This window comes from Macrosteles quadrilineatus, unplaced genomic scaffold (genome assembly GCF_028750875.1).
Source record: "Macrosteles quadrilineatus isolate MER2022 unplaced genomic scaffold, UCM_ALF_1.0 Scaffold_1__1_contigs__length_201487025, whole genome shotgun sequence".
Classification (NCBI taxonomy): domain Eukaryota; kingdom Metazoa; phylum Arthropoda; class Insecta; order Hemiptera; family Cicadellidae; genus Macrosteles; species Macrosteles quadrilineatus.
In genome coordinates this window covers 120,810,596-120,835,725 of record NW_026542594.1, presented here as the reverse complement: position 1 = coordinate 120,835,725, position 25,130 = coordinate 120,810,596, and the positions used below count along the sequence as shown (strand labels likewise).

The 25,130-nt window shown below is 33.6% G+C and overlaps 1 protein-coding gene across 1 annotated transcript in view; it reads right to left on the bottom strand.

Moving 5' to 3' along the window:
- Nucleotides 1-25,130, bottom strand: part of LOC128983975 (autophagy-related protein 2 homolog A) — a 250,121-nt gene that overhangs the window by 23,164 nt on the left and 201,827 nt on the right. Inside the window, exons 28-32 of the mRNA XM_054403259.1 lie at nt 23,769-24,004; nt 18,037-18,115; nt 17,430-17,558; nt 16,518-16,685; nt 6,382-6,544 (exon numbers count right to left, since the gene is read on the bottom strand). Coding sequence (XP_054259234.1) covers nt 6,382-6,544; nt 16,518-16,685; nt 17,430-17,558; nt 18,037-18,115; nt 23,769-24,004 — 775 coding nt within the window. The remainder of the gene's footprint in view (nt 1-6,381; nt 6,545-16,517; nt 16,686-17,429; nt 17,559-18,036; nt 18,116-23,768; nt 24,005-25,130) is intronic.

Genomic DNA, 25,130 nt, shown 5'->3' with positions numbered 1-25,130 from the left:
ATATTTTCTGGCTTTTGCATCATTTTTTGACCAATTTACCAATTTTTCGTCATAATTTGGTGTACCTGCTGTTGGTTTTCCGAATTCTCCACTAACAATTCCATAAACTCCTTCACATTCTAAGATTACCTTCATGACTATTTTCCATGTTGTGAAATTCTCAGTCCCTCTTAATTTTTCAATCTGTTTTTCATTACTCATCATTCACTATTCTATTAACTTCTTCTCAATTAATTTAACCACTCTGTTCTGTTACCATGTTGGAAATATCGTCTAAAATAACAAGTCGTCTTGTGAATCAAAAATTAAGTGTATGTAGTTGTACACCCCGATAGCTAGCACCAGGCTACTGTTCTTGATCAAACTTAGACAACATTGTGAGACATGCAGGTTCATATTGTTCTTCAAGTTGCAATGACTAACCTGGTCGCAAGTTGCAATGTTAAAATATTTTCTTTAATCAGTTAAGTACTCGAATCTTAAAGTTGAATCCGGGTGGTTTCATTACCCTAGTAATGAGTTAAGGAAGCTGTAAGGAAACGTCTAAAATAAGTAGGGGTCTGCGGTTCTCCGAAAAAGTCGATATGGTACATTTTGAGCTTAATTACTGCCATCGGTCGGTACAGCATTTTAGGGGGTAGAAACTCGGATCAGTACAGCCTATTATAATAATAAATTACTTTCAGTGTACTATCTAGTCAACGGTAGTTGGTTCTGAGCAAATAAAAGGCTTATCAGATGTTTGTTTACGATCTTCATAATTACTAGGGTAGTGATGCAATAAAGAACCCAATAGCATTCCCAAATACATTAATATTTTATCACGACAATGAAATGAAATGTGTTTATTGTCCTTTGAATTTCTACAAATGATTGACAATGTCATAAAACAGCTAAAGTTATAGCATAGTCAGTTTTTTGTTAATAATTGTTGTCCTCAAAGTACTTCCAAGAACTCTGAGTTTTATGACTTTTAATCCACAACTTTCATTATTACTAGGGGCTTTCATTTATTACTACAGCCTAAAAATTATTATGATAATCCAATTCTATTTTATCATAAAAATAATAGTTTTATAATGGCTATTAAATTTTATCTCTAACTCTAATCAGTAGTCAGTATTTTCGTATTTTACAACAGTAATTTTCTTTTTTGTAATAAAATATTTACAAGACACAAACTAGGTATCTTATATATTTAAAAAAATTGGTTTTTCTTTTCCAAATTCTTTTAGCTCTGCTACCCGACCGATTTTCATGATTGATGTCTCAAATTAAAGGTATGCACGCACAGATTTGCCATCAAGCATCGGCATATATTTATCTATAATATTACTAGGCTTATACGTAAACGAAAAATTTGCTCCCCATGTATTTCTTATGTAAGTTAAATTTGGTTTCTCTTTTCCGAGTTTGTTTGGCTCTTCTACCCGACCGATTTTCATGATTGATGTCTCAAATTGAAGGTATGCACGCACAACGTAAACACATACGTAAACAAAATTTGCTCCCCATGTATTTCTCATGGGAGTTAAATTTGGTTTCTCTTTTTCAAGTTTGTTTGGCTCTTCTACTCGACCGATTTTCATGATTTAGTTCTCAAATTGAAGGCATGCACGCAAAGATTTGCCGTCAAGCATCGGAATATATTTACCTACTGTATTACTCGACCAAAAAACATAATTTGATTCATTTTTGAATTCTTACCTCAATTTAAGATGTATTTCACCAGGTATAAATATATAATCCTATATATATTTTGGTCTAAGAACCTTCAGTGAAATCCCAGCTTTCATTTAAGCTATTAGTTATTCAAATCGGACGAGTTTCAAGCAAACGCAAGGTGAACAACCAACGTAAAAATTATTTTTCATAACGTTTTTCTATGATTAAAAATCAATAGCTCCAGTATTGTTCTAGTTTTTTATATGTTTTAGACTTAAAATAATCATTAAATTATAGGTTTTAATTTGAGCTATTGATCGTTTGAATCAGTTAAGCTCATGATCTGTATTAGAGCAGGCCCATAATTATAAAATCCCTCTCTATAAAGTGCAAGAAGCATTTCATGCAACAATTGGGGAAAAAACGTTTTTAGGGTATTTCGACCCCGCTGAGTACGAATCTGCCTGTTACCAACACGAAATTTGAACCGGAAGTGCGGTATCCAAGATGGTGGCCAAAACTCTGTTTGCCCCATATCTCCCTTGTTAGTTGGCCTAAAATAATGATTTAAACGTGTATATAGGGGGTTTCAGATGCCAAACACATTACGAAACTCAAAATTTACTTAAATTAAGTTTTGAGGGCATATCTTCCAAAATGGCGCCCAAGATGGCCACCAAAAACTCTAATTTCCTCATATCTCCCTTGTTTGTTGGCTTGAAATAATTATTTAAACGCTTACAAAGGCATTTTCTCGGTTGCCAAACACATTGCAACACTCATTATTTAATCTTTTTGAGTTTAGAGGACATAGGTTCCAACATGGCCGTCAAAACTTCTGTCCTCGGAAGAGAACAAGAAATATAAGAAAAAGACCATTTCAGAGTTAAGTCTTCATTTATTACAGGATTTTATTTATTTATTTTAAATCCTTCAGAGTTAATTACCCCCACAGCAGCAAACCTGCTGACTAATTTATTTGGTCCCAAATAATTAATAATAAACCCAAATAAAGCGAAAAGCGACCAATTAATTTAAGACCATTACTCAAACTCTTGCGGATTTTAGGTATGGTCCAAAATAAAATTTTTACAGGTTTTTTTGGACTACGCTTTATCTACGGTGCCACCAGAGTACATTGAAAAAATTTGCATTCTACTTTAACATTGCTAAATATTAATTGGCACTTCAAAAATCGTAGGACATATTCAGCCACTAATAGATATCTGACTGGTTTTAAACACTAAATACAATAATACGCACACAGCTCACGTAAGCACAACAAAGTTTGTATTGTTATCTTGGAAACATATGTCCTCTAAACTCAAAGGAAGTAAATAATGAGTGTTGCAATTCGATTTACATCCGAAAAAATACCTTTGTAGACGTTTAAATAATTAATTTAAACAAACAAACAAGGGATATATATATATATATATATATATACGGATATAAGAGTTTTTGGCAGCCATCTTGAGTGCCATCTTGGAATATATGCCCCCAAAACTTAATGTACCGCAAGTAAATTTTGGGTGTTGCAATTTGTTTGGAATCCGAGAAAACTCCTATGCAGACGTTTAAATAATCATTTTAAGCCAACAAACAAATGAGGTATGCGGAAATTAGTTTTTTGCGGCCATTTTGGAATATGCCATCAAAACTTAATTTAAGTAAATTTTGAGTTTCGTAATGTGTTTGGCATCTGAAAACCCCCCTATATACACGTTTAAACCATTATTTTAGGCAAACTAACAAGGGAGATATAGGGCAAACAGAGTTTTGGCCGCCATCTTGGATACCGCACTTCCGGTTCAAATTTCGCTTTGGCAACAGGCAGATTCGTACTCAGAAGGGTTGAAATACCCTAAAAACGCTGTTTCCACAATTGTTACATGTGCTTCTTGTTCATAATGCTTCTTGCATTACCTTTTTTAAGAAACAGGCCTAGTCTATATTACTCAATCAAAAATCATAAGTTTGATTATTTGTCGGATATTATATTTATTTTAATCAAATCATTCTTTATTTGTAGTTTCATTAAGAAAATTCAATGGTGTCATACAAAAATATAACTAAAAACTAATAACATTTTTGTTTTGTTTTTTGTGCTTAACAATATGATGAGAAATTTAGTGCAAGTTAATGATACAGATCGGATTCGTGGAATTCCTTCAAGTAATTTAATGCTGCGGAGCAGCATAGGTCCTCTAGTCATGAATTAATTTCTTTGAAAATAACTTAATCTTTAACAGTTTTATGTTTTTGAATAAAGAAATATATCTTTTTGTCTGCTACTTCTTTGTTTCGTTTTACAATTTTGTCAGCAATTAATCGGAGCAAACGGGTGGTGTAACAGGCAAAGGGTCGTATTAATTGTAAGAGGGGAGGGGGAGGGTCTATGACCTTGAGTACTGAGCCTGGCTGGTGAGAGTGATTTATGGTTTGTTTTTCATACTTCTACCCTTCCTTCTGAGGAAAAGACCCTGCAGTTTCAAAAACTTTGACTTACAGTTTAAAAACATTGACTTGTGTTGCTAATTAGGGCACTCTTTGTCTCTGTGGCATGTTGACAAGTTGGTATTTAATTTTCTTCTCTCTTGATTTAATATAATCAATATATTAGTTAAGAGTTCCTTTTTGTGTACCTAATTAATTGTGATATTGTTTGACTTGAGTGAATAGATGTTTAATTTTTTTCATTTATTAGTTACCGTATCAAAATCAGTTGTTTTTAGATTTTAATCTCTAGCAGTAGGTCTATCTATACTACTGTACGACATGAATGCAATATTTACAGTCCTTACTAATTATACCGTAAACAATGTGTGTGTTAATTACTGTTTTAGAGTTTTATAGTAGGCCTAAATCAGTTTATACGTCTTTTCTTCAATGAGTTCTCCACTTGTCCATGTTGTTTAGCCTATTACTATTTTAGGCAATACAAAAAATAAATCTTATGTAAAGCTGTAGGCCAACTAATGCCAATAATAGATAAATTATGTATTTATGATGATGTAACTAATAATGCTATTGCAAGTGTGAGGTTTTGTACTTAGGAGGTTAGGAGGGAGGGAATGAATGATAGGCCTACATATTAACATATTGCATTGTAAAAACATAGATTTGTAACTTTCTTCTTTCTTGCAGTCTTGAAGCCAGTCAACAGGCCCTAAAATTGTGATAATTGATTAATTGATTTGTTTATGATTATGATCTTTTTAAATTAAGTTTCATTCAAAACTTTTTGTAAATTAGCTATTTAGTTACTTCAACATCAGTTATAAAAATGGTAAATAATGATTTGATAAATAAAAAAAATTCTGCTTTCTTGCAGTTTAGGCAATTCTCAAGCTGTAAATAAGATATGAAAATGAAATAATATACAGAAGTACTATTTTTATATTTTATTTAAAGTAATACATGGTGTCTACTAAACCTGGTTTGAAAAATTCAAGGAGTTTTCCAGGAGAATTCAAGACAAATTCCTGAATTTTAAGAGCTATAATCGGAACCCGCTGATAATTATTAATTATTTTTATTTGAAACAAAACTTTTCCAAAGAATAATATTTTATACAACATAATGAAACAGTATAACTGGTAGGTAAGGCGACACCAGTTATCATCTCCCGCGATCGTGGAAATACCGGTGAGCATATCTTACAGTCTCGTCAAACCTGCAACCGATCGCGGCAAAACAGGTTCGCATATTTTATGATTTCAGCGACACCTAGAATCGTTTCCCGCGATCGCGGCAACACCCGTGTGCATATTTTTCGGTTTCGGCGACACCAATAATCGTCTCCCACGATCGCGGCAATGGGTAAGCATATCCTGCGGTTTCGGCGACAACGATAATCGTCTCCCGCGATCGCGGCAATACCCGCGAACAAATTCTGCGGCTTCGGCGACACCGATAATCGTCTCCCACGATAGCGGCAATACCCGCGAGCATATCCTGCGGAATCGGCGACACCGATAATCGTTTCCGATGCTTCCAATGCTCGTTTCAATTTCGGCAACAAAAGCGGTAGTGTTTCTGTTATCCGACGATTCCGATGACCGGGCTCCGGATTCCCGGAGGTTTGGGTGGATTCCTGGAGTTTTCCAGGACATTTCAAGGAAAGAAAAAATTCCTGGAGTTTTCCCGGTTTTCCCAAATTTCCCGGAGAGTAGACACCATGTAATATTATAAACAAAGATAGAAGTTCAAACAAAAAAATCTGTTAGTTAATGATTTTTGGCCCGACCCGACCCAAGCAAAAAAAAGTCTGACGAGCCACAGACCCCTATTAGCAAGGCAAGGACTTAACTTAGCAGTAAAATAGGTGAAGCCTTTATCTGAACTTTGTTTATTTCTTGACACAATCCTGTGAGAGGTAAAAGGTCTTAATAATGTGTGGGGCAGTAATTGTTGTTAGACAACAATGAATGTAGGATACTATCAATTTTCATAGTAATATCAATGTATTAAAATCAAAATAATGGTTTTAATACAATTCTGAGGAGAAAACCGCAAAATTACTGGTAGTATTACCAATTTTGTACCGAGAACCGAAGTACAAAATATTGTACCGTACCGAACCGTACCAACCTTTTCTCACTAACTAGACGATACCTCTGAAATCTGAAATTTGAATATGAGGGTCCAAATAATCATTTGTTACTAAACAGTATAATTTCAATAACTAAATAGACACTATACTGCTACACGTACCTTCTTTTTCACAGAAGCCAGCAATTTCATTAGAGAAAGTGATGAGGAAGAGTAGAGAGTCTTGGTCGATGTTGAGACGCAGAGGAAGCAGTGAGACCCTGAGACAGCACTCCTGTACAGGCAACAGTGGGTCTGGGCGGAGGTGAGTAGCTTTCACTACAACCTGGAAAAAGGAAGGACCATATAGCTTGTGATCAGCAACGGTATTAAATTAGGTGATATCAACCTTTGAAACATTTAAAAATGAATATTTCTGTAGGAAAGGACGAGATCGTACTTTTAGTTCGGGATGGGATCGGATGGAGTTTTCATTTCCTTCCTGACCTTTGAGACGGGAAAATGAGATTTTAATTTTGTGAAAACAAGGGAAACTTCAGGTTGTTTAACCCTTCCCGAGCGGCTGCTGCAGGGCGAAGCCCTACTCACCACACGAACAAGGAATTTTATAGATCTATAAAATTCCTTGTTCGTGTGATAGAAACTACGTAGGGCAAACGTCAAGGCCAGTGACGGTGAGGATTAACGAACACATTAAAAAGGTTAAAAATAAAGATAGGTATGGCTCGAGAATCTGTGAACATGTATTAGAGACAAATCATACAGTAAAATGGGATTCCAGCAAAATTCTATACAAAGAACCGGATTGGAGGAAACGGAACATGGCAGAGTCGCTATTTATGGCTATTGAAGATGAGCCTCTATCGCCAGGGCTAGAGATATACAAGGGCTAGGCCACGCGAGCTCAGAAAGTGATGCCAGGTGGCTCCCCACCACTCCGGCGCTGTGACGTCACGGCGATACCTCGGGCTCCCGGCACCGTATATCTTTGCCTGTGTGAGCTCTGGTATTACGGCACATTTAGCTCATTAAGCACATTTAGCACATTAAGCTCTATCAGAATCAGAATCAGAATCAATAATCTTTATTCGGTCTGTATGTGCATACATGAATAGAGTCAATACATTCAATACATAGGCTACAAATAGTTTTACAGAAATCTTAACATATATAATCAACAATTAATATCGGTTTTATACAAAAAAATAAAAACCTTCATTCTCAATAGAAACAAATCTATACATTAAGAACAGCAAGTATATGCAAAAATTCAAATATGAAGAGATATAAATTACAAACTGATAGATTTAAAACTAATATTCTTGTCAGATTTAAAAGGTGAATAAAAATCAAATTAAAAACTCTTCTATAGAGTAGCAATTCTTTGTTAAAAGATAAGCTTTAACTTTATCCCTGAAACATTTTTTATCCATATGAGTTTTTAAATTCAAGGGCAATTTATTTAAAAATTTTGTCCCCATGTAAGTAGCTTTTTTTCAAAAAAGCTAAGTTTATGTTGGGGGATGTCAATTGTATTTCTATTTCTAGTATAGTAGGAATGTATATCACTACGGAAGATTTGATTGTGGAGCTGACTTTTTGTGCAAATTGTGCACTCCAAAATATATTGGTCATACACTGTTAGTATGTTTAAATTGCAAAACTTATTTTTTACCGAAGCGTCACGCTCTAGATTTAGCATTATTCGCAAAGCTCTTTTTTGAAGTATTAAGATTTTGTCTAAGTTTTGCTTTGTAGTGCCCCCATAAATTGCCAGCCCGTACGATAAATGTGAATGAATATGAGCATAATATATTGTTTTTAAAGTATCAAAATTACATAAAAATGACATCCTATATAAAATATATAGTCCTGTAGAAATTTTACTTGTTACTTTTTGAACATGATCATCCCAACTCAGATTATTATCAATCTCTATCCCTAAAAATGTTGTGACGTTTATTGTGTTTATTTCACTATTGTTAATGGTTATTCTTATGGTAGGTTTTTCTTTGTTTTGTGCCGTCGAAAAAAAACATTTTATTAGTTTTATCCGTGTTTAAAAATAAACAATTTCTTGTGAAATAAGATTTGATATTTTTTATCTGTTCCCTACATGATACTTCAAGACCTTGATATGTTTTAGATGTTGATATTAGATTTGAGTCATCAGCATAGAGAATCAAATTGCTTTGCGTGTCATTAGTATTATTTATAATAGAGGGCATTCCCTGAACGTAGCACAGAAACAACAGTGGCCCAAGAATTGATCCCTGAGGGACGCCATGTTTAATTTCCATTATATTAGAATTGTGATTTAAAACTTGGTTGTCTTTGATTGATGTAATTTCCACGTACTGTTTTCTGTTTAATAGATACGATTCAAACCATTTTAATTGTAAGTTAGGCAAACCTATAATTTTTAATTTATTTAAAAGAATTTTGTGTGAAATACTGTCAAATGCTTTTGTGAGGTCCATAAAAATACCAACTACTTTATTTCCTTTCTCAACCGATTCTATAATAGTCTCTGTAAAGTCTACCAAAGCAGTGGTTACAGATTTACCCTTGCAAAAACCATGTTGCTGATCATCAAATAGATTATTTTTTAACAGGTGATCAACCAAGCGATTGTACATCACCCTCTCATATATTTTTGAAATTGAAGGCAATAAAGAAACAGGTCGATAATTGTTTACTTCCATTCCATCTCCTTTTTTGTAAATTGGTACAATCTTGGAAATCTTTAAATTGTCAGGAAAAATTCCAGTTATTAATGAGCTATTAATTAAATGCACTAAGGGTTTTAGTAATGACTCCCCTGCATGCTTGATTAGTTTCAAGGGAACCTCATCATGACCACTAGAAAGTTTATTTTTAAGGGACGAGATGATATGTTTTATCTCTTTCTCATTGACTGGGGTGCATTGAAATCTGTATTTCATTTCATTTTGGAAAGCATCAGGTATTTGTGCTGGCCCAGGTGATGACTGAGAACAAGAGTTTAAGGATGTTTTTTGCACTAAATCCTCTATAGCTTCAATAAAAAATGTATTAAAAGTATTTGATATAGTTTTTGGATCCCTTACTACAGAATTTTCATGTTTTACTTTATAAATTATTTTCTTTAGACTGTCTGAATTTTTACCTGTTTCCCTATTGATTATTTCCCAAGTTTTTTCGATACATTGTCTGAACTTTTTATTTTTTCATCATAATAAGATTTTTTTCCCTTAATAGCTTATTTTTGTAATTTTTATTCAATTTCTTACAGTGATTTAAGAGCTCCATATTACCTGTAATCTTAGCTTCTTTAGTCAACTCCACAATGTTTTGTTGTTCAGTTATTAATTCTGTACCAATCCAGCCACACTTATTTTTATTTAAATTCCTTTTTACTCTCTTTTTTTTATGTTATCAAAAGTGTCAAACTTATCCTCTACCCTAGCCATGTATAAAGGTAACCAGTCCTCATTTTGGAGTTGTCTGAGAAAAATATTCATGTTTTTTTCTGAAAAATCCCTACTTTCAATGTATTGAAATTTAGTTTGTGAATTATGATCAGTCGGCAGTTTAAGCGTTAGTAATTGACTGTCATGATCTGAAAGATTTTTGATAAACCCTGTTACTTCTGTGAGGGATTGATCTAAATTGGTAAGAACATTATCTATGGCCGTTGCTGATGTAGGCCCTACTCTTGAGGGGAAGTCTACTAAATAACTAAAACTATAATAAGCAAGAATATTTTTGAAATCCTGAACCTCTGGTCTTAGACTTAAAACATCAATATTAAAATCCCCTACAATAATAAAATTTGTCTCATCCTTTAAAGCAACTAGAGATTCTAACATCCTATCCAATCTATTAAGAAACTCCATATTTTGCATCTGAGGCTTTCTGTATATACCTTCAAGAACAAACTTAAATTTATTTATTTTACACTTTGCTATACAACATTCAAAAAATCTTATCCTCCGTAAGCTCTTTTATCTTTTTTTAAATTTAAAGGCCTAGCTTTCAAACCCTTCTCTGAAAATATCACCATACCTCCACCTGAAGTGGTGGTGCGGCAATACTCGGCAGTTAATGAAAATTTATTTAAATTAAATCTTTCTAGATTACCTTTTGTCATATTATGCTCAGTCAAAACAATAATATTGGGTTTTATCTCCTCCATTACAATTTCCAAAGACTCTTTTCTAGATGAGAGGTGTTGAATATTTTGATGAAATATTTTAATTGATTTAAAATTTTGAATAGATGATAATTTTGTTTTTGAATTTTTTGCCAATTTTAAATTTAAGTCAGGTTGACGAGGTGGTTCAGAGAAGAGTTAAAATTACAGTTCTGTGGAGTCAGGTGAGGCTGCGATGGTGAGGGCCGATTTACCAGGGGTGTTTGTGTTTCAGGCTCCAAAGAAATTCCGTCAGGTTGTGAAGCGTTACCATCCTCTTGATCTTCGTTGCATGGTGGAGGCAGTGTAGATTCATCATTTTGTGTTAAATCAGCAGTCCTGGTGCATTGCATACCTCCAATCTTGCTTGCTGCACTTTTCAGAGCGCTAAAAAATTGTGGGTGTGATAGTCCGTTTTGTAAAACTCGGGAAGATGCTTGGTAGTAAGAAATAATATATATAGTAGCCTCTGTACTGCGCTGAAACTCCAAGAGATTTGCCATGAATTGCTCTATTTGGATCAAATCCCTCACGCATCCCATTGGTGAGCAAACCAAAGTCTTCAGCCCCCTTTTCTTAAAATCATTTATCAACTGCTTGAAGGCGCTATCGTAGTCTTGAGAGGATGGCTTGGTGTAATATATTGGTTTTGTTACCAGACTATAAACAACAGCTCCATTCCTGATTTTCTGACACGTTAATTTCTCCAAAACATAATCTGAAGCAATGGGTTTACCCCATTTTCTCCTGAATTTTACTGCAACACCAGCTGACATGTGTCGAGGATTAGAGAAATCAGCAGATATGGTATGTGCAAAAGCAGCCGAGACATCCATTTTCCATTGATCCATTGCATCAAACATGTCCACCTCTACAATGTTGATCTTGCTATCAACAATCGGTATCAAGTATCGGTCTTTATACAATTTACAGCTTTGTCTTTTTGGTCAAAATAGTTTTTGTTAGATGTTGTTAATATGGCAGCAACTTTTAGAACAATATTAGATTTTCCTCGCCTATTAAAATGTAGTCCATGATCAGTGAAATAGTGTCTCGGCAACAAGTGCAAAGGCAGAAGTCCCACTTGTGAATGATCTTCAGCAATCCTTTCAAGTTCAGAGTTGATGTTTGAGATTTTGATGTCCAAGTCTGGCCTGTCATGCCTCATCGGTAAGGAAGCTAGTAACAAATTTGTATGCTGTGCTTTCTTAATAAGATCATGAACACTATCTGTTATTTGTATAGCGTCAGAACACTCTACGTTGTTTGTGCCACCGATTACCAGAAGGTAATCATTCATTGTAAGTTCTTTCGCATGGTTTTCAACCTCTTCAATAACCTGCTCCATTCTAGCTCCTGGTCTTACGAATGAGCATACATTTAATGAAGTTCTCTGTTCAATTTGATGTCCTAAGTTTTTTCCGTGGCTATCGCTGAGAATAATAAGTTTAGATTTCTCGTTCTTTTTGTTTAACTCACTTAAATTTTCAGCATGTTTTCTTTTTAATTTTTGTTGTATTTTATTGCTGTTGGAATTTTTATTTTCAGTTGCCAATGTTATATTTTTTGCTCCTGTCTCCCCCTCATCTTCATCCAATATAAGTATGTCATAGCTGTTATTGCATACAAAATTTGTCTCATTGTTAGTAGAAATCACCCCTCTTCTTGATTTTTGCCTGACCAAATGCCATTGTTTATCTTAGGGTGATCTTTCTATTGGAGGGAAACAGTGAAGACACCTACTTTCATTCTTAGTTTGAATGTCTTGCATGAGCTTTTTATTTTCTTCCTGTACAATCTGTATTGCTGCTTGAAGGTTTTTATTTTCTGCTTTAGTCTTATCCAGTTCTTGTTTCAGAATTTGTGTAAAATAATCCTCCCTACTAGATTGTTTTAACTCATCATTTAGGGCTTTTTGCTGAATCAATTCTCTTTCTAGTTCAGAGTATCTGTCCACTAATGATACCATATTCAACGTTCCATTTAAGCTTTCTTGACCACCATGACCCCTAGGAGTGGAGCTGCATGCTGTACTCATGTGTATGGGTAGATTAAGAGAGGTATCCTTAGTTGGGTTTTTTTTTACTCTGAACCGTAGTAGATGGGCTCATTGTTTTGTTAGTAGCTTTAGCTAACGCCCAGGCTGCTTTAATTTCAACCAAAGCTTTCTTATATATTTCCTTATGTTTTTGAGCTACTGACTCTGTAGTAAATTGAAATCTTTTCTCCTGGTAATGGAAAAGATCTCCTTTGTGTAAAATGGCAGTCTCATTAGTTGCAAAGAAATTAACTTTATATTTAGTAACATTTCTGTTGGTCACACGGTCAATATTTATTATTTTCGCTGGCCAAAATGGATACCCTTTGACCTTACCAAAGACTAAGTCATTTTCTTTAAACAATAAATTTTGTTCCATTTTTAAAAATGACACCTTTACTCTCCCAATCACGTAACTGTATCTTTGATCAGTTTTCAAAATCTGGTGTTAAATATAAACCAGACATGGTACAAGACCAAATATTATTTAAATTAACCAAAGCAGATAGTAAATTAGCTGTGATGATATTATGAACTATGTGATTGATAAATCAGAATGAATGTAGATAACAAATCCTTATTCTGTCTAGCTTGATTCTTATCACAGATGATGTTGAACTTATGACCTAGGTTCAAGTAGTTGAAGACAGGTTCGTTTGTGAGCTATTTCTTGAAGATAAAGTGTCCTGATCAGTGCTGTAGGTACTATTGATCTAACTCCTTATAATATTTATTTATATTAGCTGTATACTTGTAATAAATTATGGGTTATTTGTGCACTGGTTATTACAAAGCATATAATGGTGAGTAGTGTTTTTGCGAAAAACTTGTAATTGTCTATGTAGTAGATTGTGCAGGCTACTAATGTAAAATTATAATATAACTGAATATGCTAGATCCACTAAAGATTTACAGGCATACACTTATAAAAGTTTATTTGTTTGTCAAATAAAATTTAATAAAATAATTTAATTAGAAAATTGTTCTAACCTGCTGGCAATGAGGTTAACTTTGCTCCTAACTTTTTAATCAAATTAAAACAGTTTGCACAATATTTACAGGTATTTATTATATTTCCAGTCGTCTGCAAAACTAAAAAAAAAAACGATTTTTACTCTTCTTATTACCATATAGTTAATATGAATTTACTTTAACCACTTTTATTGAAGAGCACAAAATCACTACATTCATACTTGGCAATATCAACATAACCCAACCCAGTCTGTATAGAGACTGCTATGTTGGACATTTTTTATTAGGTATTAATGTATTTTATAAAAGTAATTGATTTTCAAATAGGATTACGTATAACATCAATTTTAAAAAGTAAAAAATTAACTTTAGTAGATATTTAAGGATGGGAGTGGAATGTAAAGCGATGGCTAAGAATACTGTAGTTATTGATCCAATGTATTAAGTTACTGTGTAGTATCTGTGTTCGTATTGCTCGAATGTATCTTAATGTATGGATTAGTAATTGTATTTATTTATTACTTATTCATACCTTTTAGGATTCATTGAGGTTATATAAAATACATTGAGGTTGTATAAAAATAAATTACCTATACTTAGGTATTTTGAAACTTTATAGGAAAGAATTTCAATTAATCAATTACATTTTATTATAGGACCTACATATTTCAATACATTAAAATAACATATAGTTGCAAAAATACATTAAGTTGCCTGACTAACTAATCTCAATCTCTGTTGACCAATAACTAACAAGTCGAGTTTTGGTGTGATTTTACTTTATCAGTTTACATCGTGATTATAAGTTGTAAATGTTTCGTTACGATATTATTTATTGTGCCTCGACTGTAATGTGACATTACTTTAAGAAACTTCAGACACTATTTTTTAGCCAGTTTTGTGAACTTCATTGACTGTTTACCAACAACGAATATCGCGGGTTTGACTTTATCACTTTAATCGTATTTATTAGTTGTAAAAATTGTACTTATTTAGTTTATAAACTGTTTTATGTGGATATACTTTCTTAATTTGAGGTCTGTGACATTACATTTAGCCCGTTTTTGAAACATTTCGTCATAATTAACAAACGATTTAATCGCCAAATGAAAAAGGTACAGCAGAATTTTATAGAAAAACTATAAAATATTTATTTTTGTATATTTGCCTTTATAACTATGTATAATGTATATTCATGTAGGGGAATAAGTTTACTTTTATTTTATATAGTTGGTTTGTGGGGTTTTAAAAGTAATATATACGTGTGAATAACAAAATGTTTTTCTAGACAAATATAAACATTTATTAAAAGTCATAAACATCTATTGAAATGATCAGTATACATAAACAATTCTTACTTCATTTGATCTCCAATATTATTGCCTAAAATGTTTACTTTTACTTTGTCTCTTGATAATACATTTATTTGGTTTTTATTTTAAATTTGTTGTGCAAAATCGTGAAACTTGTCATTTTATTGTTTTTGAGCCATAGCTTTGTATAAATGGTAATTGGAATCTTTTTACATTTCCATGTAGGGAAATAAATTCCAAACAATTTGTATATCTTATGAAACATTTTTGGTTCATGCAGCAATTTTTCTACCTACTGACAATATTTTCTACAATATTTTTAATATTTATTTTGTTGCCATTTTCAAATTCTTCATTTCATTACGAACACTTCAAGTTGGAAATAATAAATACGGTTCATAGGTTTGATCTGTTGGTTTAGTTTATATGAATTTTCGAAAATATGACTGCAAAGTCGCCAAAAATGCCTTGCCACTACAGAGTTCGCTCATTGAAAGTTGGAGGGTTAAAGAAACCCGCTTTAAAAATCACACTATAAAACTACATTATTATAAACACAATTATTAATATGCGCGTAGATGCCGGGCGACATATGCACTGCCGTGCTAGGCTACCGTCACGCCTCGTGCCGATGTATCTCCGCTACGTCACTGAGGAGTGGCGGGGGAGGGGAAGTAGGATCAGGCGGCGACCGCTAACATCAAAGGAGTGAGCCAGTCCTTGTATATCTGTAGCCCTGCTCTATCACGACCATCGGTGGATGTTAGTACTGTTTATTTACAAGTAATTAAAGAGGAACTAGAACAGCTGAGAGACAAGGCCAAGGATGTCAAAGGCTTATCTACAATAACCAGTACGTCCACCAACCCCCCTGCCCTCCCCCCCCCCCCTCTACAGGAACAGCTGATCCGGCAGTCGTGGTTAGGCGTTCAGCTCGTGTACGTGAGAAAAATAAAGTTTTAATTCCCTGAGGAAGCGGGACGTTATCTTTGGTCCTGCGAAACGTCGGAGTAAATCCAAGGACGATTTTTTATGTGCGTGTATTTGTGTGTTGTGTGTCTTCGTTGTGTTACATTTTGACGAGTCCTGGATTAACAAATTAAGGTGAGTGAAGCCCACAAGCTGATCAAAACAGTATAATAAACCTCGCCTAAAAACATGTCTTTCAAAAATAAAATTATGTCACACTGTTGATAAACCTTATAACTTTTTAATGCTTATTATAACACCAACTTGTGTAGTTGAAACAGCTAACAAAATTCTTTTATTCCTTTTAATATAAATACTCATAAGGCTAACATGGGAAACTCCAGAGCCACTGGGGCGGAGCCCGAAAGGATTATTGAGATATGAATGTGTATGTATGTTAATCGGGAAAGTGAGCTATCATCACCCCAAATTTCAGCCCAATCCGACCAGTATTTTTTGCGTTTACTTGTCACAAACATCCATCCATACATCCATACTTTCTCACTTATATTATAATATTAGTAGTGTCCTCTCCCATTGCAAACGCAAAGCACGAGTATAACTGCAATAAGCATTTTATACTTATATGCTATTCCCGTACGAAGGACAGGAACTCTGCTAGTAAATAATAGTTTTAAACTTAGACACAACAGGTGGTATTTTTAAGCAGTAAGTAAACAATAAATGTTAAACACCCCCGATGCAGCAAATCTGCAGACTAAGTGAATTTAAAATTTGACTGATTGAGTTTTTAACAGACAAACATAACATAAAGTTTGTTCATTGGAAACCCTGCAAAATTATATTTCAATGTCTAGAAAGGGTGATGTACCATGTTAGCATGTGACTGGCGAGGTCTGGATTCACTGGTGTACTGATAGAGGAACTTGTTGATCTTAGACACTGCCAGTCTGTCACGGATGTCCACCTCGTGTATCAATAGCACCTGGCGAGAAGCTTGGGTCGTGTTGTCCGGGTAAACCTCGTGTTGGAACCTCACCTTCAACATGATCATAGGATTATAATAACACAAAAATGTCATGATGTGTTGGGAACTTGAATCTGATCATGTCTTCAGGTAAGGACAGACTTAGAACACAAATAGATCATTAGATGAAACAGGCAGCACCCGGATGTGCAAAAACTGGATTCAAAAAGGCAAATCAAATAAAAAAGTGGGAAATAGTTATTTTTCTTTTGTTTAGAATTTTATAATCCAGATCTAAACATTTGTTGTTCTCAGTGTTTGTGTTTTACTTTCACAGCACTGCCTGGCTTTTGGTCGTTTTAAGCTCCTTGCCTTTTGAAGACAGGATCAGATTTGTCATGTTATAACAGTTAGGACTTATTAAACAGTGTTAACAATAACTCAATCAGTGATTTAAAAATATTAAGTTAAAATAACTTCATGAAGAAGTTTAATTTGTGGATGTACTAGCGCATTTTAAAGTTAAGTACCTGTTATTAAAAAGTTTTAAGAAAAGTTAGAGAAAACTTTCAAGTGATGAAGCTGAAATGTTATACTAAGTCTCTAATTACGAAATTCACTGTAGCAGTCAGTTCAGGCTAGTTTATTATCATTTCACTGAAACTAAATAACTATGAGGCATTTAGAACTAGTGTAGCTCAATGTTATTTAGACTTTATGCTGCAACTAAACTATTTAACTGATGTGACCTGGTCATTATACTTTTATTACATTGTACCCAGAGATGAAGTTTTAGGTTACATGTGGTAGGCTAACCTTGTTAAGCTGCAGCTCCATGAGCATGTCGTGTTGTCGACCCACTCCTCCTCTGGTCCACCACTCAGACTTGTGCTCACTGTTATCTGATGTTGAATGTTCTGAGGAGTAGCGCTGGTTGAAATTCACCTGTCAATCAAGTCATTGAAACACTGTTAACTGTTAAATCATAAGCAATAGATATGTACTGTGTGTAATGTGCATCGATAGAACTCTTAAAACAATCATCAATCAATCAATCAATCAAGAAATTTATTTACACAATAATTTAACAATACATAGGTTACAAAAGTGCAAAAACCACAAATGGTTTGTCTGCACTAAAAATATTTTTTCTTATTTACCATACAGTTTTGTCAGTTTGAATCAGTAGCATGCAGTTTTATGAGTCCTTAATTGTCTCTTGAGTGATTAATAAAAAAAAAGACAACAAAGACACAAATATCTGTAAAAATTCAACAGTAACAATAATAAATAAACTATTAGAATAAATAACAATAATATATTACTTTAACTTCAACTAAAAATGTAAATCAATGGAGTAAGTTGACTAAATTCAATTTAACTATACATAAAACTTAATTCAAAACAACAGGAAAATTCTCACCTCCTGGGGGCAAGTTTTTGAGTAATTGGCGTTCATGTTGACATGTCTCTTGGTGGCAGGTGATGAGGGAGTACTTCCACTGTAAATATTTATAATATTAGTGTGATTATTTATTATTAATAGAAGAAATAAACAAAAAGTACCTTTTTTTAAAATTATTTTTAATGACTAATGCATTTCGACTGGTATAGTAGTATTAACTAGCTGCTGTACCCGTGCTTTGCAACGGGAAGATGTACTATAACGCCTAACCCAAACACTTGTTAAATAGTTTGAATTTGTAAAAAAAAACACCAAATGTAAAAAAAAGTATGTCCTACATTGTAATTGCCCTGCTGTTTGTAAACTATATCAATTACATAATTTTCATACCTTACAGTTATAGAATCTTTCTTTATTTCCATAATCAATGACATCGTTTTAGAATAGGAATCTATGACAAAGTTTAACAATAAATAAACCTACAACATAGTTGTGTAATAGCTATTTACGTTACAAGTGCAGTAAGAGTGTTTTTGCATAATTCAACTAAGTGATATAAACGCGCTCTTGTGTAACGTACAAAATTTTACCTGAACCAACAATATAAAAGGGTACAATATTTTTCATTATCCATTTCACTCATCTTCTAACAGTAACGTTCTTTTACAATTACAATCAAAAGCTAGGTTAGGAAAATACTTTAAAGCATAACAATAACATTCAAGCGCACAGCTAGAAATCAGTGATGTTGTCAGTGATCAGTGATGCGTTGAACTTTGTTGGCTCCATAGAGGTATATTTGATTAAGTTGAGCACTCAATGTTATTTGAATGGGTTTCATTACTTCACCGAGTGAAGTAAAGAAGTTGTTTACATCACGCTTGGGATAGGGAAGTTTAACATGGCGGGCTGGGTAAAATATTTTTACCTAACCCGCCACGTTAAACTTCCCTATCCTAAGCGTGATGTATGCAACTTCCTTACTTCTCGAGTGATGTAAAGTTGAAAAAAACTCACTCGGTGATGTAATGAAACCCATTTAAATAACATTGAGTGCTTAACTTAAAAAATATACCTCTATGGAGGCATCGACGTTCAACGCTAGAAATCAGCTGTGCGCTTGAATGTTATTGTTATGCTTTAAAGTATTTTCATAACCTAGCTTTTGTTTGCAAAAGAACGTTACTGTTAGACGATGAGTGAAATGGATAATGAAAAATATTGTACGTAACCCCATGTATATTGTCGAGTCAGGTAAAATCTTGTACGATACACGTTACGCAAGAGCGTGTTTACATCTCTTAGGTGAATTATGCAACTCGCTTCCGCTCGTTGCACAACATTCACCTGCGTGATGTAAAAACACTCTTACTACACTTGTAATGTAAATAGCTATTATTTCATTTGTTTGTATCAGCTGTCTGAATTTGTGAAATAAGCATTTAGCAGTTCTGATTGTTTACATTGAAATGTCACGCGAAGGTTAACAAAGATTGTGAATTTTCTCATGCTTCTGTGGAGACCAATACTAATATTTACTTTTGAAAATCTCACCTCAAAACTCCAGATATCTAAGGGGCGTAGCCCGAGAGCAACTCAGGGAAGTGAATAGGTATATGACATTCCTAGATATATGGACCATCTTTGTGCTTAATTTTGGCTGTATCGGTTTATTTTATGTTGTTCCGGATCGGTTGACAATCAATAAAAGGTTAAATTACCTGTGTCCGCCGGTTGATCCTGTAGTATCCTATTGCAGGATATTAAGGACTGATGATGGCGATTTAACTTCGCCGAAATGCATATCCTGCAATAGGATACTACAGGATCGACCGGCGGACACAGGTAATTTAACCAATTATTGTATCGGTTTAGTTTTTTAACTGTGGCAGCCGCACTGACAGACAGACAGACAGACAGACAGACAGACAGACAGACACCACCTCAATTTTATAATAATAGTATAGATAATTACAATAGCCCTACATATGAACAATAGCCAATATATTAATATTATATATTAAATATTATATTTTAAACATAATCACCGATATCTTTCTCTCTCTCTCACACACACACTCACTGGTCAGACTTCCTTACCGACTTGGTCTGTAGGCTGATGATGATTTACCAACTAGATTTTAGTTCAAAAGTGAAAAAAATGAGTCAAAACTGTATCTCAAATCTCAAAGCCATCAAAACTTAAGAAAAGATTCGGTTTTGAGATTCAATCGACGAGTTTCAAGATAACTTTCTAAATTGAAAACTTCTGCACTCTTTTTTTTAAACTTCTGACATTTTTTGTGCCATTATTGTTTACTAGTGGCTTGTAGGGACATAAGTCCCTAAAAAGCTCAAATGTAAAACAACTTTTTGCAATACCGGTATTTAAACAAACTCAGAATAACATTATCTATGTGTCAGAATAGGCATCCCTACACCATATCTTTTGTGTAAAAACCAGTTTGTTGTTCTTCTTTGTTTGCTTTTGTTGATGTCATTTTCAATAAATAATTTGAATCACTCCAGTGGTTTAACATGAAAAGGCAGCAAACATATCATTGTTTGTGAATAAATACTGGTTTACTAAGGTAGCTTTGGTTAATGAGGATAAATAAAAGCTTCCCTGTTTGGAATTTTAAAAATTCATTGGAGGTTTGCCTTCAGATGAATTGAAGACGCCTGCAATTTCATCTGCAGTAGGCTTATTATACCTACGACGATCCATATTTATCCTGTCTACAAACCTAAGTTCTAATTCACTGTCACCTTGTACAACCATTTCTTCCGAAGCTCTTTTGTAAATTTGTGCAAATGGATTTTCTAATAGAATTTCAGCTAGTTTTGACAATATTTCAGGTTTTAAGTCACTATTTTCTTGACGCCTTTGACGAATCTGTTGCTGTTGATGTGTCAATAATGTACAATTGGCCATACACGGGGTCTTTATCATGTTGAGGCAGCAAATCTGAGATTGAACGATAAATCTGTCCTTGAATTTTGAAACAGTATGGTCCTTTTCCTGGAATATCTTTCTTACTGGCTGAAAAATAAGCAAAAGCCATCGCACTGTTGCATTGTCGAATGAATTTATACAGTTGTGGACTCTCTTCAAACAAACTTTTAAGTTCTACATTAGTTTTTGACTGAGGAAGGTTAATAAGTCCGTTATGGCAACATGTCATAAAATGATTATTCGTTAGTTCTTCTCTAAAATGAAGAGCACTACATTGAATGCACTCTTGGTCCAGTAATCCTGCATCATGGATCTTTACATTTCTCTCGTCTACCATGGGTCTCCTAAAAAGGGGTTGTAACATATCTTGATTAAGTTCGTCATTATCTACTCTTGCTCTCCTACGCGCACTGTCATTCCTATGAACAGTTCCCCGCCTTTGTGGTATTCCCCTGGCGTTCATATTAATTACAGTACTTATAATGAAAAGAATATACATCCAGCAGCCTACATACCAAAACATCTTGAATCCCTGGTGATTTTATAAAAGTATGATCGAATATGATTACTCTACGTTGTATATTCACTGCACTAAAAAAATTTACTTACGAAGGAATGCAAATACACCATTTTAGAACCAATAACATTTATAGGTTATTTTAGTTGTATATATTTACACAACCTTAACCTTAAAATGTGTAGAAATATAAAGAAAACAACATCATTTAAAATAAACTTGAACATATGATTTAAAAATAAAAACAAAACAGAAGTTAGATTTAATTTTGACTCTTTGATTATTTATACAGAATATTTATTCTATGTCGTTTATTCCTTTAACACGACAATAACGTAAAAGCATGAAAAAATGAAACTTGAGTATATGATTTAAATATAAACAAAGAATGGAGACGTTTTTCCGATTAATCTTCAAGATTTCAGTTTTATTATAGTATACATTTCATAGTTGACTGGCTAAAAGTAAACCAAATGCGTGTATTGATCACTGTTTTCAAGAAATAGCACGATCAGCTGTATTGAAGTAAACAGAAATCAGCAGTAAATGACTTCTGTTTTAATAATTTCAAAAGATGTAAACAAATTAAACCCCATGTTGTTTTAATGGGAAAAGTTTTATTCTGTTGCGAATTTATGGTAAAAAAATAAGAAAAATGAATAGTTTTCCCTCAAAATTCACGTCAAGACCTTTAAAATAAGACCCCTCCCATCCTTCTACGGCCATCCAGTCACTCACAATTTCTTTACAAAAATTTGACTTACGGAATTATATATATAGATAACACTTGTTTACACACAAGCAGGTAGCAATTGAGCAAAAGAATCTCCATTAACACTAATGAAACTAGTAAATTCTAAGTTATTCTAGTAGTAAAGTTAGTAAATTCTAAACTTCTGAACTGCACAAGGCATCTTAAATACTGGAACAACTTACAATTCAGTTTCATATCGATATTTATTAAACAGAAAGACCACTAAATGTTCTAATTAATCTCATATTCATGTTTTTATGTTTATGTCAGGAGTTTCATTTACCGGGAGTTTATAAATGAATATTGGGGTTTTAACGCTTTATAACTTTTATACTATTAAACTTACCGCTAACTCAAACAGTTTATGTCTTCCAAACGAAAAATTACTTAACAAAATTGATCTAGTAGAACTGTAGATTTAATTGTACAGTGAAAAAGAAATCTCCCAACTTTTTTCTACACTATAAATTTGGAGGTTGCTTAACGTTTTTGCAAATAACTTTTAAATGATGAGGAAATCGACCAAAATGGAAGGTAATTTTTGGAAAGAGCATAAAATTTCCTACAGTTTACTATTGTGCATTTCTTGAAAATATTCAATAAAGGCAGCAAAAAATTGCCTCTCCCCGTTTTTAATTTTTACTATTAAAAACAAGGATTTTCACATTTTTCAATTTTGAGGCAAAATTTAGCTCAAATAAATTTTTGGTTTAATTTTTGGCAATTTTTGTTTTAATTGTATAAAAGTTATAAAACTTTAAAACCCCGATATTAATTTATAAACACCCGGTATTTTAATGTTATTTGGTTTATAAAAAAATATTTTGTCTTTGGGTTTGAAGTTGATCTGGTACATTTTCAAATTTATGTTATTATGTCTGGATCAAGAGTTAATCTCTTTCAGTTTTGATCGTATAATCATAATAAAAATATTATAATTAACTGTATTTTTAGCATTCGGGATTCGATTTTTAAGTTGCGGTTTTGGTTTCAAGATTTGAACTTTCTGGTTTTGACCATCACTAGAAAAAAAATTTAAAAAATCCCACCACACTTAATGACTGTGCCTAGTAGGTGAGCCAGCCTTGAACCAGCGACTGTAGGCTGGCCGGTCTGTGTGAGTTGTATAATCCTCTAGCGCTTACCAGTATACAAACAGTTTACGAACAGAGTTTTAGATATAGCAACAAACTATGTGATATAGCAACCACTTTATACAGAGAATAGTAGCCACTCAAGCTGAATTTATTTAGTAACTTTTTCCAGAATAGTAAAACAATTAGGCCATTAAAATTTGGTTGGGTGAACTTATAAAAATTAAAAATTGAATAATAACCTACAAAATACTTTAACCAATAGCCATGAATGACATGAGTATATGTCAAGAACTGAAAATCTGCAATTTTTAAAAATCTGCTAATTTAATTTAATAAATTAAATTGTGTTGAATCATTTTAGGAAACTTAAACTTAAAGTGAGGCATGGGACTCGCAACCAATAGAAGAATAGACATCTAGAAGTACCTCTCAGTGTGTATGGTGACATGTTTCTTGTATGGCACCGTGGTGGTGAAGTCTGAGCCCCCGTACATGTGCCACACCAGTGTCATCTCTCTCAGGGTGTACTTGTGTGTAGGGGCAGGGAAGTGAGGAGGAGCCTTCAGGAAGTCAGTCTTGCCAGTTGGTTTACAGAAGTGGTTCTCTACAACCAGGATGGGTGTGGCAGTCAATATCCTCACCTCGGGCATCCCGTTCCCTGCCTGAGGTCAACAGGTTAGACTACACTTTCCTACAACTGATATTTTAATATAATTTAAAATAGTTTAATGAACTCGGACAAATGAAAACTCGGACAGTTGATTTATCTAAATATTATTAGTTATTTATCAAACCTCGGACAAATGAAACTTGGACAACTGATTTCTCTAATATTTTGTAATGTTTAACAAACTCGGACAACTGAAAACTCGGAAAAATGAACCTCACCCGACTTGACACTTGATTGTCGAGATAAAATATTAATGGGTTTGATGCTAATGGGGTTTTTATTGCATAATTACTCTAGTAATAAATTATAATACCCCCGCCGCAGCAAACCTGCAGACTAAGCGAATTTCCATTTGCCTGATTTGATTTTCAATTAAATCTATTCAAATAACATTAGGTTTAACGAGTACCTAGGTTTGCTGCCTACAGGGTAATAAAGTGTGTTTTTCAGTAAAATATTAACAGCTTAGTATAAAATAAATCGATTGGCCAAGTTTGATCCAAATATATGCATAAACAAGCAAACTACAAAAGTTTCTTATTCTCCATAAGAATAACATGGGAATTTTTAATTTATAATTTTCTCCGTAACCAATAACCATACAAAAACACTTCAATATACTGAATTATTTGTTTTTTTAAGCTCTTCAAAATGGTCTAGAAAAAATTTGGGAAATTTTATGTTTTGAGGGTCAAAAATGAGAAAAACCAATTTTTACCCCATAAATCCCCCCATAAAACCCCGTTCCCATGGTCCGATCATGCTGGCTCACGAACTCGTTCGAATAAACGTAGGTTTACACGTTTGTACCAAATTTCATAGAAATCGGATCATTTTTGCTCGAGTTATCGTGCTGACGGACACATCTATATAAATAAAATTAGAGTTTTGTCTGTACATTGCTTAGAATAATGAACTTTTTGGTTATTTTTACATTTCATAGGTCAGAGAAACCGAATCAAACCTTATCTCAATTTCTGTCTGTCTGTCTGTCTGTCTGTCTGTCTGTCTATCTGTCATTCTCTTGGTAACGCTAAAATACGCACTTTATTACAACTACTCCTCAATAACTATAGCACTGTCCCGCCTGAAACTTATTTTCCAAATACTATACATAT